Source organism: Delphinus delphis, chromosome 10 (genome assembly GCF_949987515.2).
Source record: "Delphinus delphis chromosome 10, mDelDel1.2, whole genome shotgun sequence".
Taxonomy (NCBI): Eukaryota; Metazoa; Chordata; class Mammalia; order Artiodactyla; family Delphinidae; genus Delphinus; species Delphinus delphis.
The window spans coordinates 97,144,069-97,159,491 of record NC_082692.2 but is presented as its reverse complement, the minus strand read 5'-3'; the positions used below and the strand labels follow the sequence as shown (position 1 = coordinate 97,159,491).

Genomic DNA, 15,423 nt, shown 5'->3' with positions numbered 1-15,423 from the left:
CTCACGGGCCCAGCCACTCCATGGCATGTGGGATCTTCCCAGACCGGGGCATGAACCCGTGTCCCCTGCATCGGCAGGCAGACTCTCAACCACTGCGCCACCAGGGAAGCCCCAGCGCTTGTTTTGTCTGTCTTTTCTATTCCAGCCATCCAAGCAGGTGTGAGTGGTTATTTCATTGTGGTTTCGATTTTTTCTAATACCTAATAAAATTTATTTTAGATACCTGATAGAAATGACAAAACAGATGACAGATGTTTAATTTTTAACATACATGATAAAGTCACTAGAATGCTCTTAGTAGTACCCACATTCAGAGAAATGTTGTTAGTATTGCAATATTTGTCAAAATAAATCTATCTCATTTTAATTGGAATTTCCGGTCATTCTCAGAAATCTCTTTAGAAGATATTTTTCCCCCAGGGGTGTCTCTCTCTATGGTGGTTTTGATTTTCATTTCCCTAATAACTAATGAAGTTGAGCACAAAGATTTTTTAAAAACATTTTTTTTATCATCTCTGGAAGAATCCCCAAACTAGTAACAGCCGTTGCCTCTGAGGAGAAGAAATGAGGGAACTAAGATCCCAGTGGGGAATCCCCCATGTAATCTTTTGTACTGTTTGGGTTTTTTGTTTGTTGCTGTGTGCATCTATTAACTTAAAAAAAGTCAGGCGTTCCCTCTAGGAATTCATGGAAAGACACCTTGGTGCTCATGAACCCCTAGAATTCATATACAGAATTGTGTATGTATGAATTTACAGCTTGCTGGAGGAAGAAGGTCCAAAGCTTTCATAGATTCTCAAAGTGGTTCTCTGACCTCTTGGGAAATTTGTGAAGCCCTGGTCTAGAAATGCAAATCTGTCTGGGTAATATTACCCAATTGGCAACTGTCCTGTATTGCTCAAAACACTTTGGAAACATACTGCTCATAATTTTAAGGTGATTACCACACGCCAGGTCATATTCAGGGCACATAACACGGACTCTGGTTGAATCCTCACAGCCACCAGAGTTTAAGACAAGGGTGGGACTTCCCTGGTGGCACAGTGGTTAAGAATCCACCTGCCAATGCAGGGGACACGGGTTTGATCCGTGGTCCAGAAAGATCCCACATGCCGTGGAGCAACTAAGCCCATGCGCCACAACTACTAAGCCTGCGCTCTAGAGCCTGCAAGTCACAACTACTGAGCCCAAGCACCACAACTACTGAAGCCTGTGTGCAGCAACGAAGACCCAACGCAGCCAAAAATAAATAAATAAATAAAAATAAGGGCTTCCCTGGTGGCTCAGTGGTTAAGAATCCACCTGCCAATGCAGGGGATATGGGTTCGAGCCCTGGTCCGGGAAGATCCCACATGCTGCAGAGCAACTAAGCCCGCGAGCCACAACTACTGAAGCCCGCGCGCCTAGAGCCCGTGCTCCGCAACAAGAAAAGCCACCGCAATGAGAAGCCCGCGCACCTCAACGAAGAGTAGCCGCCACTCACCGCAACTAGAGAAAGCCCACACGCGGCAACGAAGACCCAACACAGCCAAAAATCAATAAATAAAATAAATTTATTAAAAAATAAAAATAAAATAGGACACGCTGAATTTAAAAAGACTTGCAACGTGACTTTTCAGAAATATACCCACTGCAATAAATGTTAGGTACATGACAAAAATAAACGCTTAATGTCTTTTTAAAAATTTATTTAACAAAACAGGACAAGTGCATTTTCAAAGTATTTCTGCAGCCATGTCTCACCCGTTCCTCCCCAACAGCCCAGGGAGTGAGGATGAATGCATGTTACTTACAAGGAAACTGAGGTTCCAGAAATTAAATTAGCAGCAGAATCAAACATGAACCTAGTTCTCCTGGTTCTTTATCTACAGCCATAAATAATACATACTCTCTAAATAAAAACTCTATTTAAAATATTAGCATTAGTGGAATGGGAGGATAAAGGTGCAGAGTGGGCATTAAATAAATATCTGTGGGCTGCAAGATTTCTGAAAGAGAAAGCAGAAAACCTCCAGAGCCTTCTGCCAGGTGTCTGGCATTTGTAAAACTTGAGACCTTGACGAGGGAGTGAAGAACCGAAATGGGACACAAGTTGAAAGTCTTTCATGTAAAGGTCATGGAAGTTTGCAGGCGGTTGGTAGCAAATATTACCCAGAGATCTTAGCTTTGGAAAGTTCCATCAGCGCTCAGAATGCTCAATCGGTTGTCAAGGGTGAGAGCCAGGCAATGGCATCTATAGGGGTGGTTATCGTCACATGCTCCGCGGAACCACAAAATCGCCCACGTCCTGGGCTCGTGTATCAGGGTTTCCCCTTCAGTCTCCTGATAACCCAGAGCTCTGATTGACGAATCTCAGAAAGGAAGAGGACTTCATGGATTTCTGTGTCTCTGAAAGCTGAGGTCCCGTCTCCCCTAACTCACTCTGGTAAAATGGAAGTGTCTCTGCCGCCACCCAAGGGAAGCTGATGTTTGGTGTTTCCTGGGAGATCTTGATTCTTCCTTAGACCTTTTCCTCGATTGACGTTCATTTTTCCGATGGAGGACGAGGGTCCTCAGCTATGTTCGAGTCATCAAGGGCCAAAAAGCTCAATGCTATCCAGTTTCTCTTCTTTGTAGAGCCGGATATTCTCCATCAGTTTCTTTTTGGCCTCATTGATCTCAATTTTCCACGAAGTCTCTGTAGCTGACATTCAATGGAAAGTAAAGAACTTGAACAAAAGGTATTTGGAAACAGTTGTTATAATTCTTAGAAAGTCAGACTTGGTCAGAGTTTTTCACTTAAATCGGACTTCTGAATCAGGCCCTGAGTGGAATGAGCATTGTCATTGCTTCTGCCTTTTCAGGGAAGGCCTGTCACCTGCCCCCACCTTTCAGAGAGGAGGGGCTTCCCTGCTTCTCCCCTGGGGGTGGGGGGCAATGTTAGAATGAAGCTTACACTCTCCCTCTCTTCTTCCACTCACCTCCATGTGGGAGGAGGAACAACAGGAAAGGTCAGAGCCTGAGACATTCACAGAGCCACGTTTACCAGGGGATGAGGACGCTGAATTGTAAAGGCCTTCCGAATTTTTATTTCAGAAGGAAACCTGGTGTGTTTGGACCCCAAGGTCAGAAATAGAAGCTATCTTTGGAAGCAGCTGGCAAGGTGTGAAGTGAGGATAGAGAGGCGGCCGGGGACAGACCACAAGGGGCTTTGCTGGTCCCAAGGGAGAGTTTTTACTTGGTCTCTAAGTGCAATGGGGAACCACAGAAGGGCTTTAAACGAGGAGTGACATGAGTTGTTTTTAAAAACCACTCTGGCTGGCCCCTGGATGAAGAACTGGTGAGGGGCCAGAGCAGATCAGGGAGGCCACAGGGAGGCTGTGCGCTCATGCAGCAAGAGGAGAGTAGCTTAGATGAGGGGTAGGGGGACGGGGACAGGCAATGCAGGGAAGCAGATGGAGCGGTCAGTGGACAGGACTGAGTGAGGGACTTGACATCGGGGGCCGGGGGAGAAGGAGGATGACTCTCTTGGCGCGGCCAGCTGGCAGGTGAACAGCTGGATAAGCAAATGAACGCGTGAATGCGGGAGAGAAGGAATAAATGATAGACTGAGTTGGGGACATAAATGAGAGTGTATAAGGACTCAGATCCCACGCTTACCATCCTGGGGAGGTTCTGCACTGGCGCAGGCCTCAGAGGAGGAGTCAGCTTCCACTGCCCCACCAGCCGGCAGCTCGCTTTCTCCATCCGCTGGGCGGGGAGGCGAGTAGGCAGCCCCGGCCCAGGGTGCCTCCCTCATGCAGCAGGAGGCTTCGAAGCTGGAATTGTCCACGTCGTCCGTTTCTTCTGGGGTATTGGAGGAAGAGCCTGTGCACTCGGAAAGACCACTCCAAGGGAGTGACGTCTCCTGACCTCTCAGCTGCTCTTCCACAGCAGCCACAGAGCCACACACCTTGGGGAAGAGAGAGAGAACGCGCCACAGGCACAGAGATACAGATATTTGTACTTTTGCTGGTTGAGACCCTGGGTCTGGCTGCCCCAGCAATACCTATGCTGCCTGCAGTTTGGTTAAATGAGCAATAAATCATTCATCCTCTCATTCATAGGCTCCCTGCTTCCTTCTCTGTTACGTGGTTACGTGTGTGTCTGTGGGTCGAATCTAAAAATTCGAGTTGAGTTTCTATCACTTTCAGCTAGAAATGCCCTAAGTAATATAGATATTGCCCTTGAGGGCTTTTCTGGTTAGGGAGGTTAGTAAAATTAGAGGCAGGCAGGGAAGGAATATTTCTTCTTTACACACACACACACACACACATAAACGGCACACAAACCTACCCTTAGTAAAAATAACAAATTTCATTTGCTCAGTGCCTTGCAGTTTACAAAGCACATTTGACACATAATGTAAATGACTTTTTAGAAATAAAAAATTAAAAGATCAGAGAGGTTAAGTTCCCTGCCTAAGGTCACCCAGTCAGTGAGTGGCAGAGCTGACCACTAAACCCAAGTCTGCTTCTCTTCAAGGCCATGACCCTACTGACCTCTCAACTTCCTAGCTTGGCTGTGAAATACTGCGGACAATGACCATTTTCATTCCTCTTTGTATATGAAAGTGCCCTATCCCCTTTATTCTACATAGCAAATGCTTCCTCATGCTTCAAGGCCCAGTTCAAATGTCACCTTTTGAGATAAATCTCCACAATATATGCCCAATAAATACTTGCCAAGCTAAAAACTACAAAACTACATAACTAGGTTCTGGCCTAGGTTCTGGCCTATGGGAGAAGAAGTGATATGTGCATTTCCAGGTCACACCCTTACGAGGAAGGGTATATGTTCTCCTTTTTAACCCCCTTTTAGTGGCTGGAATGCAGATGTGATGGCCTGAGCTAGAGCAGCCTTTTTGGATTCCGAAGTGGAAGTCACATGATAAGGGTAGCAGAGCAACAATACAGGAGCCCACATCCCCAATACTGCGGCACTGCGACATCAGCTCTGGACTGCCTACATTCAAACTGTTGAGCTAAACAGAACAAACTTTTATCTCACTTGGAGTCTCCTCATTATAGCAGCTTCTTTGAATGTACTTTAAGTGATACACTGAACAAAAGAGTAAAATGAATGAAGGAATGAAAGAATAAGTGGTTGAGGGAGAGAGATCTTTTTAAAACATAAGTCTGATGATGTCCTGCCCCTGCTTAATACCCCAGTGACTTCCTCAAAATCCTGACTGTGGCTGCAAAGCCCTCTGTTGTCGGGCTCCTCCTTCCCCAGCAGCCTCATCACAAGCCACTCTGCCCCAGGTACTCTGTGTTCTAGCCACTCTGACCTTATTCCAGGCCCTTGACCTTCTAAGCGCTCTCTCAACTCAGGCTATTTGCATGAATTGTTCCTTCTGCTTCGGTTGCTCTTCATCTGCTTACACATCACTTCCTTGGGAAAGTCCTGGGTGGGGACCCCGTAATATGCTACACCAGCGCTCACCAGATGGTTACTGCACAATGTCTGTGAACTCCAGGAAAGTGGAACTGGGCCTGCCTTGTTCCCCGATATATCCCCGGGGCCCAGCACACCACTGCTGAATGAGTGACTGAACACTGTGGCACACGGGCAGCTGGAGCACAGCCTAGACTGAGAGCGGTGACTTGGTCTCTAGCTCCTGCCATGTCCTGGTGCAAGAGGGTAGAGCTGGGGCTGAGCCAGGAGTCCAGAGGGCTCTGACAGAAACTCCCTCTGGCCTCATCTCCCCCTCTCTTGGCCTCAACATCTCCATCTGTAAAAGGGGAGCGTTGGGCTATAGCAGTCGTGGTTTTTTTTTTTGTTGTTGTTGTTGTTTTGCAGTATGCAGGCCTCTCACTGCTGTGGCCTCTCCCGTTGCGGAGCACAGGCTCCGGATGTGCAGGCTCAGCGGCCATGGCTCACGGGTCCAGCCACTCCGCGGCACGTGGGATCTTCCTGAACTGGGGCACGAACCCGTGTCCCCTGCATCGGCAGGCGGACTCTCAACTACTGCGCCACCAGGGAAGCCCTAACAGCGGTGTTTGAAGATTTTTTTTTTCAGCTACCAAACCCTTTCCTCAGATAAAATACTGAGAACCCAATACAATTATGAGAAGTGACAGTGGATGCCTGGTTGGAGTCATGGGTGGGGCCTGCAGCCATCCACAGCCCTCTTCCTGCCTCTTCCCAAGGAGCCCCTCTCTGTCAGACACCCCTTGAATCACTCCGTGGGATGATCTCTATGAGCCCTCTCAGGCAGTTATTTTGTACTTAGAAAGGCCTAGTAAAGTTGGTGCCCAAATTTACACCTGTTACCATGGAAACCCCCTCTGCATATCCTGTCCATAGGAAAATGTTTTATCCTCTGTGGTAGTTGATGTCTGCCTAGTCCATGGGTTAAAGAATGATCCCTTTCTCTGGAACCTGGCCCTTCCACCTTCCAGGCTTGACCCCCTGGCCACCGGGTTTATATATCGGACCCCCACCTTACCTGATAGGCCAACAGGTAGACACCTGACCCTAGCTAAGCCAATCAGTTTCTCTCACTAAGAGGTTGGAATTGGGCCGCTCAGTGAAGACAGAACCATGACATGTAAATGAATAATACGGCTGTATCCCCTGACCAAGAGGATGGAGGGAATGAGAAGGGGCCTACAGAGAGGAGGAGAGATAAAGCCCGTTCAGAGAAAGCAGGCGGACTTCTGTTATATCCGAGGGTGTGGTCCTGGGCACCCTCAGGACCAGACTCCAGCTTGGCTGCTGGGAGCTCCAGCAGATACTGCTGTTTGCAAACAAATATGGCCCTGGTGTATGAAATCACTTCTCGGTAAAGGCGTCGGTAAAGGGATCGTGACAGAGCCCCTGGTAAAGCAGACTCATGCAGCCGGGGAACCGAGGCCCTGCTTACGCAGGACAGGGCTCATCGCTGGGGGAAGGCTGAACGTGAGGCTCACCTCCGCCAGGCTGGCGTTGCGCCTCCGCAGGCAGAGGCAGGCGGCCATGGCCAAGGCCTCGGCGCAGGCCTCTGGCAGCCTCCCTGCTCTCTTCTCCAGGTAATTCTGGCAGATCTCCTTGGCCATCACTTTCTCCACATCTGTCTTACTGGAGCAGAGCCGTGTGGTGCTGCTGGGAATTTCACTGAGGAGTAAATCCTTCTGTGGGAAGAAGAGTGGAAACACCCCCCGTGTGAGCTGCAGGGGTGTGGAGTCTAACCACACGTGCCCCACCCGCCTCCAGGATTGCACCAGAGTGGCAAACACTCAGAAAACCAAGAGTGTTTTTAAAACTAATTGCAAGGATCCCAGGACCAAGTAAAACGGCAGAACTGGAGAACTGCTAAATTCCCCACATGTACAGGGCATTCCATACCACACTCATAAGCCCCGTCAGGCAGGGGGGTCTTGGGTTGCTTCATCAGGAAAATGGGGATAATAGGACTAACACAAAAATTAAATGACATAGGGCATCTAAAGCATAAAGTGTGATAAAGTGGGATACTTGACACAATCAACATTCAATAGTCTATTAGTGATAATAATTAATAGTAATAATAGCTACCATTTATATAGTACTTACTACGTGCTGAGCACTTTACTTACACCAATAATTCATCTTATTAATAACATTTACAGGAAAAATCTCTCATGATACAAAATAAACATTTTAGGATGTAGGATTCTGACCCATGTATATTTAATAGGAGATGTACTATATATAATATTATGTATATTTTTATATTTTAAATTTTGTATTTACATGTTACAACATTTTATGCTACTTAGAAAGCAGAAATCTGAACTATTCCTAAAACAGAAGATATGCTGTATAAATAATAATAAATATATTACTATATAAGTATATTTGTATAGTACAAATTATATATTACATTGCACATGTATATATTTACTTATTTGCAACTTATATAAATATAAACCTACTTATATAAATAGGTTACAAATATATTACTTGTACTGATTAAATATATTAAATATAGGAAATTAATATGTAATACAATTATGTATAATATTGATTGATATAGTATATAGTGCATTAATCTATCATATATTAACATATGAGATGTTAAAAAAATGAAACATTTATATGTATTTTTTAATATTTGTGGTATATTTATGTAAACACTATAATATTTATATATAAATTTTCCATGTATATTCTACATATATACATATTTATATATAAAATATTGTATACTTTAAACAATATGTTTTAGATATATGTATTTGTAATGATATTTCATAGATATACAGTATTTTATATGGTTACACATATAACTACATAAAACATTTTATATAACTATATATAACATACAATATATAATATATATTTACATATAATATTTAATACTTTAAATAACTATATAAAATATTTATACAGAAATATTTCAATGCACTTTATATGTTATATGCTACATGCATTATATAAAAATATTGTGTAATATTTCATGCTATATAAAATGCAAAAATTGAAAATCCATGTTATAAATAATATAAAATATAAATATATATTTAAATATAAATAATATAAACTGTGTGTATATATACATATATAGAATAAATACCAGGGGGCAGGGTGTAAAATTTTAACAGTAGTCATCTCCAAGAATGATTTCTATTTTATTTTCTATATTTTCCTATATTTACTAAATGTTCTACAAGCCTGTTTTGCAGTTATATTTGGAAAAATAAAAGGGTTTATTTTGTGTGTGTTTTTTAATAAATTTACTTATTTTATTTATTTATTTTTGGCTGCGCTGGGTCTTCGTTGCTGCGCGCGGGCTTTCTCTAGTTGTGGCGAGCGGGGGCTTCTATTCCTTGCGTTGCGCGGGCTTCTCATTGTGGTGGCTTCTCTTGTTGCAGAGCACGGGCTCTAGGCGCACGGGTTTCAGTAGTTGGGCTCGCAGGCTCTACAGTGCGGGCTCAGTAGTTGTGGCTCACGGGGCTTACTTGCTCCGCGGCATATGAGATCTTCCGGAACCAGGGCTCGAACCCGTGTCCCCTGCATTGGCAGGCGGATTCTTAACCACTGCGCCACCAGGGAAGCCCTGTGTGTTTGTTTTTAACACCAACAGTTCCTGACCTCCTATAATACGTCCCCATCTGTTAACTATGGCCTTCAGAAACCCCAGATTTTGTGACAATCTGGCCCCTGCAGACCTATCCCATCTCCTCTCCTCCCTCTGTCCTTCTAGCTCACTGTACTCAGCCACTCTGTCTCCTCCTTCTATCTTGGAAGCCCCTAAGCTCATCCTGCCTCAGGGCCTTTGCACTTATTCTTCTCTCTGTCTACAATGCCCCTCCCTTGAGCTTTATCATGTCCTGGTCCCTCCCTTCATTTGGGTCTCTGCTCTGATGTTACCTACACCAAGAAGCTTTCCCTGACCTAAAACAGCCCTCCTCCAACTCTTTCACTCTGTCCCCTAACATTACTTCACATTTCTTCATAGCACTTACCACTGGCCTGGAACGACACATATTTTCATTTACTTAAATATCCTCTGTTCTCCTCCCCTAGAATGAAAGCTGCAGGAGCGTAAGAACTTTAACTTTGTATCCCCAACACCAAGAACAGTACCTGGCAGATAGTAAGTTCCTTACAAATGTTTTCACATATTGTACAAGCTAATTTATTTTCTGGTTAAGTTTCTTCCTTTTTGTGTAATTTTATTATTTTTAATAGAAGGGATTCATTAAATGTAAAACTAAATTTTTATTGCTTCATACAGCTTTGTATACAAATAGTTATAATTCAGAGTAAAATATTATCAGAGATTATCAGACATGGGTTGTGATATTTGCTTCAAGAGCAAAACAAAATAGTCCCCACTCTGCCTCAGTTTCCCAATTGAGAAAATGGGCTTTCTAAGGATCCGAAAAATACCTAGACACCTGACACCATCAATAACTCAGTACCTGTAGACTGAAAACCTAAAACTGGCAAGGGGTTCATTTTTAAATGCCCTTTTGCACGATTCTTTCATGTGAGCTCTGTCTTTTTAAATGTTTATCTTTTTAAAAAGTGTAATGGTGGGACACCCCTGGTGGCACAGTGGTTAAGAACCCGCCTGCCAATGCAGGGGACACGGGTTCGAGCCCTGGTCCGGGAAGATCCCACATGTCGCGGAGCAACTAAGCCCGTGCGCCACAACTACTGAGCCTGCACTCTAGAGCCCGTGAGCCATAGCTACTGAGCCCGCGTGCCACAACTACTGAAGCCCACGCGTCTAGAGCCCGCACTCTGCAACAAGAGAAGCCACCGCAATGAGAAGCCCGGGCACCGCAACTAAGAGGAGCCGCTGCTCGCTGCAACTAGAGAAAACCCACATGCAGCAACGAAGACCCAACGCAGCCAAAAATAAATAAATAAAATTTATTTTTTAAAAAAGTGTAATGGTATTTAAAGTTGACAAATCTGTAAATAAGAATAGAAGCGTATTATTTACGGATATGGAGGTTACCACCACCTGAAACAAATGAGAAACTGTGCATAGTGATTGCCCTGAAAGAACGGTGTAAGAAGATGCTCCCCACTTGACTACCGCCCATGAAATCCTGGGTCTCACTCAGTAACCGCCATCACAAGATGCCATCCTCCATCAAGAACACTCGGAGGCAGAGTGATGGGGAACTTAGTAATGGAGGGACTCAGCAACTCCACCTGAACCCTGATGAATCTTAGTACTGAAAGGAGGGCAGTCTGCTGCACTCCTCAGGCTGTGATGCAAAAGGAAGTACACAGAACCACCTAGACTATGATTCTAATCAAGTCTCAAGGGCTGACAACTAGGGCACAGGAAACAGGGGGAACAGAGAAACAAGTTAAGGATACAACAAGATGCAATCAGAAAAATCCAGCACGTGAGTCCCCCACAGAAGCGACCCACTTTATGCAAAAATGCAATGCCAGGCAGAAAGAAGGGGGGAGGGGCGCAGTGAGAGAACCAAAGTCTTCAGAAACATGTCACCTTGCTTGCATCTAGTTTCAAACGAACCAACTTTAAAAAGTAATTTTTGAGACAATTTGAGACATGTAAATATGAAATGGGTATTAAATGATAATAAGTAATTAAGAAAACTAAATTCTATGGGTTAAATAACAATATCTGGGATTTGCTTGAAAATACACAGACAAAAATGGTTTGGGGGTTGCAAAAGAAATAAGAAAAGCATGATGTTGATAACTGATGGGATGGATGAATGGAGATTCCTTATATTCTTTTCTTGACTTTTGTGTATGTTTGAAATTGTCCATAATAAAAAGGACTTTTTTTTTTTTTTTTTTTCGGTACGCGGGCCTCTCACTGTTTTGGCCTCTCCCGTTGTGGAGCACAGGCTCCGGACGCACAGGCTCAGCAGCCATGGCTCACGGGCCCAGCCGCTCCGCGGCATGTGGGATCTTCCCGGACCGGGGCATGAACCCACGTCCCCTGCATCGGCAGGCAGACTCTCAACCACTGCGCCACCGGTGAAGCCCCATAAAAAGGACTTTTTAAGGAAGTGGGCGTCCCTGAGGGCAGGCCAGGGAAAGAGGCCTGGAGTAGTTGCTAGGTGCTGCTACGTTTTCTAAGCCAAGTATGCAGATTACTTGAATTAAACATTTTAATTAAAAAGAAATTAGTCAAAATCAACAGTATTATTAAAAACATTTTTTTGTTGTTGTTAAAAACTAAAATAGAAGCAGTTGAAGTTTTAGGGCAAAAGTTAACCCCTCCCCTTATTTCAACTCTCCAAAGGCAACCCCTGCTAATAGGCTGGATTATATTTTTCTAGAGTTTCTGCTATAAAAGTCCACAGTTATAATCACTTTAGTTATATACAATAATAATGGCAAGCAATCTCCTAAGAGCTATTAAAATAAGCGTAGTAGTAATAATAGCTACCACACAGAGGGCTTACTATGTTCTAGTCACTGTTTTAGGCACTTCACATAGTATTTAATCTTCACTAAACCCTATCAGGTAGGTACTATATTAGCCCCAGATAAATAAGAAAATATAAGATGCAATTTGTAAATTCATTCATCTATTTAGTACCAAAGACGGGATCACACTATATATACTGTTTTGAACTGGCTTTTTTCTCACTTGCAGATATCTCCCTGTCAGAACATATACATCTCTCTTGTTTTGCTTTTTCTAAAATAAGAATGTCTATGTCAGCTTTATTCAGAATTGCCAAAACCGGGAAACAACCCAGATGTCTAGCAACTGGTCAATGGATAAACAAATGGTCGGACATCCATACAACGGAGTATTCCCCAGCAGTACGAGGAATCAACCACTGATACATACAACATGGATGAATCTCAAAGGCAGCACGTTAAGTGGAAGGAGCCCGAAACGCACAGGCACACGCTCTATGATTCCACTTACATGACGCTCCAGAAGAGATGGAACGACACAGACAGAAACTAGATCAGGAGTTGCCAGGGCCTGGAAGGGGGGAAAGGGGATTGACTATAAAGGGACGTGAGGGAATTTTCTGTAATGAAATAAATATTCCATATCTTGATTGTGGTGGTGGTCTCCCGACCATCTACATTTGGTCAAAACTCATACCATTTTTGTGTACCTCAAAAGTGTGAATTACACCTTGACAGAAATAAGTGCATACGTCCACACTGAGATCCCCACACAAAGGTACCAGCAGCTTTATATGTACTGGTCAAACGCTGGAAACACCCTACACGTCGTCAACAGGTGAATGGACAAATGGGGGCACATCCACACACCAGAGCATCATTTGGCATCTAAAGAAATGAACTCCAACACACAAACAGAGCATGGGTGCATCTCACAAAAACTATGCTGAGTGGGAAAGGCCAGACAACAAAAGGGCACACACACTCTCTACGGTTTCCTTTACAGGAAACTCCAGAAAAGAGAAACTTTGGTACAGTCGTACAGTGACAGAAAGCAGACCAATGGCTGCGGGGGACGGCAGGGTGGGGAGGGGTGAGAGGAGGGTGACAACTGAGAAGAGGTAACTTCTGGGGTAGTGGGCATGCTCATTATCTTGATTTGGTGACGATTTCACAGATAAACACAAATGTCAACATTTATCATATTACACACTTTATCCTCATTATAAGTATTTACAAACATACTCATAAAGCTTTTTTTATAAATAACTTCATGGTGTTCCATGGTGTGTATGATCATATCGTCATTTTTTTAACCGCCTCCCAATTGATAGATATTTCACTTGTTAGCAATGCTTCACTACCATAACTAGTGCTACAACGAACATCCTCGTCCCTCTGTCTTTCTAACTTGTATGCGTTTCCCTAGCGTACAAGTGAAATTGCTGCATCAGAGGGTACACACATTTTAAATTTTGATGGAAGCCACCCAATGACCTCCAGAAACACTGCAGCCATGAACACTCCCGAGTGTGGAGGAGAGGCCGGCTCCTCCCACCCTGGACCCACTTGGCCACAGCTTTCATCTCTGACTTGAATTTTAATTTTTTGCACAATGAATTATAAGTACCACAACAAGGGATGACGGGAGACCCTATTTGGGTCCAGAAGAAGAGAAAAAAACTAGATTAAAAAAAAATTATTTCCTCCATGTTTTTAGAAACCATTTACCAAAAAAGCCTTCTGGGAAGTTTCACCTAAGTGTCTCCAAAGGCTCCTTCCCCTGTGACATTCAATCCCTGGGTGAATGTGCTGGGTAATACGTCTGAGGAAAACTGTCGGAATATGAGAAATTGTCCCAAACTGCCCCGAACCACATCTGAGCTGACCAAACCGACCTCTCTGCAGTACCGGGGGCCTAGTGGCCAAAAGGGGCAGAGCTCTGGGAATTCAGCAAAGGGACAGGTCGTGACTGTCCGCGTATAGGGGAGGTCTTCAGCTTCCCACCCCAGGGTGAAGGGGATGCTTTTGGAGCCTAGTCACAAAAAAGCCAGCTGCTCCAACGGTCTCCACATCAAGTCAGAAAAGTGCTCCCCTCTCAAATTAGTGAAGAGGATTAGGGCTTGCACAGGGGTCAGAGCTCTGCAGAAGACATGGGTTCAAATCCCAGCTCCGCCATCTCGCTGGGGGTCATAAGATACATCTCTTCACCTTGGCCTTAGTTTTCTCATATGTAAAATGGGGACGGTAATAATAACGATGATGAATCCGTATGATTGGACTGTCATGAGAATTAAACAGTCAGGAGAGCGCTGGGGTTAAGAACTCAGCATCTGGGCTTCCCTGGCGGCGCAGTGGTTGAGAGTCCGCCTGCCGATGCAGAGGACGCGGGTTCGTGCCCCGGTCCGGGAGGATCCCACATGCCGCGGAGCGGCTGGGCCCGTGAGCCGTGGCCACTGGGCCTGCGCATCCGGAGCCTGTGCTCCGCAACGGGAGAGGCCACAGCAGTGAGAGGCCTGCGTACCGCAAAAAAAAAAAAAAAAAAAAAAAAAAAAAGAACTCAGGATCTGCAGTCCAGCAGATGTGACTCAGAATCTCGACTCTGATACTTAGTAAAGCTGAGATCTCAAACAAACCTCAGAGCCTGCTCACCTCATCTGTAGGTGAACATAATGACTTTATCAATCTCATGGGGATTCAGATGACCTAGAAAGGTAATATATGTAAAGTGCCAAACACAGAGTTGGGTGTGTTGTTATATTTTTGAAATGACACTATACACACGCACACGTATATTTGAATGACGGTTCTTACGAACCTACAAAATGGAAATTATTGTTTTTATTATCGAAACCTAAAAGGGCTGCAATTAACTTTCACCAATTTAAAGACAAACCCTAGGACTTCCCTGGAGGTCCAGCGGTTAAGACTCTGGGCTTCTGCTGTAGGGGGCATGGGTTCAATCCCCGGTTGGGGAACTAAGATCCCACATGCTGCATGACGTGGCCAAAAAATTTAAAAAATAAAGACAAACGCTATATGATTGCCTGACATGCAGAGGGAAGACATGGATTTCCGCTAAACATTCTAAACTTTCTTATCATGAAAAAGTAATTGTTCCCTGGATGGTGCAGGGGGAAGGTTACAGCTACTTTGCACAAGTACAAATCAAACCCTGGACTGAGGCCTCGTTAGCATCTGTAAAATGGGTGCAGTGGAGGTCCCTGCCCTCCCCACCGCTTGACCCCTCATAGCTGTGAGAAAGAAGTGACTGGTTCCCTTACCAAGTAAACCGGGCTCCGCTTGTCGTCCATCGCGGGGATGCCAGTGAGGACCTCAGCTAACACCTGTGAGAACACGGAGTTAGCACGGTTCACACACACATGCACAAGTTCACCCAGGAGCTTCTGGCCAAGAAAGAAGTTCCTTCTCAGGAACAAATTCTGAGCTCCAGGCCTGGCTCTGGCATCTGCCAGCACAGACACTTGCCCAAAATCTGGAACGTGGGATTATCACTAAACACCTCCTCCAGCTAAACACACCACCCAGCTACTAGGAGGAGGTTTA

General features: G+C 44.6%; 1 protein-coding gene across 1 annotated transcript in view; it reads right to left on the bottom strand.

Moving 5' to 3' along the window:
* Nucleotides 1–1,404: 1,404 nt before the first annotated feature.
* IRAK2 (interleukin 1 receptor associated kinase 2) overlaps nucleotides 1,405–15,423 on the bottom strand; it is a 58,456-nt gene continuing 44,437 nt past the window's right edge. Inside the window, exons 10-13 of the mRNA XM_060023046.1 lie at nucleotides 15,141–15,203; nucleotides 6,933–7,133; nucleotides 3,640–3,931; nucleotides 1,405–2,683 (exon numbers count right to left, since the gene is read on the bottom strand). Of these exons, the coding sequence (XP_059879029.1) occupies nucleotides 2,571–2,683; nucleotides 3,640–3,931; nucleotides 6,933–7,133; nucleotides 15,141–15,203 (669 nt within the window). The 3' untranslated portion in view covers nucleotides 1,405–2,570. The remainder of the gene's footprint in view (nucleotides 2,684–3,639; nucleotides 3,932–6,932; nucleotides 7,134–15,140; nucleotides 15,204–15,423) is intronic.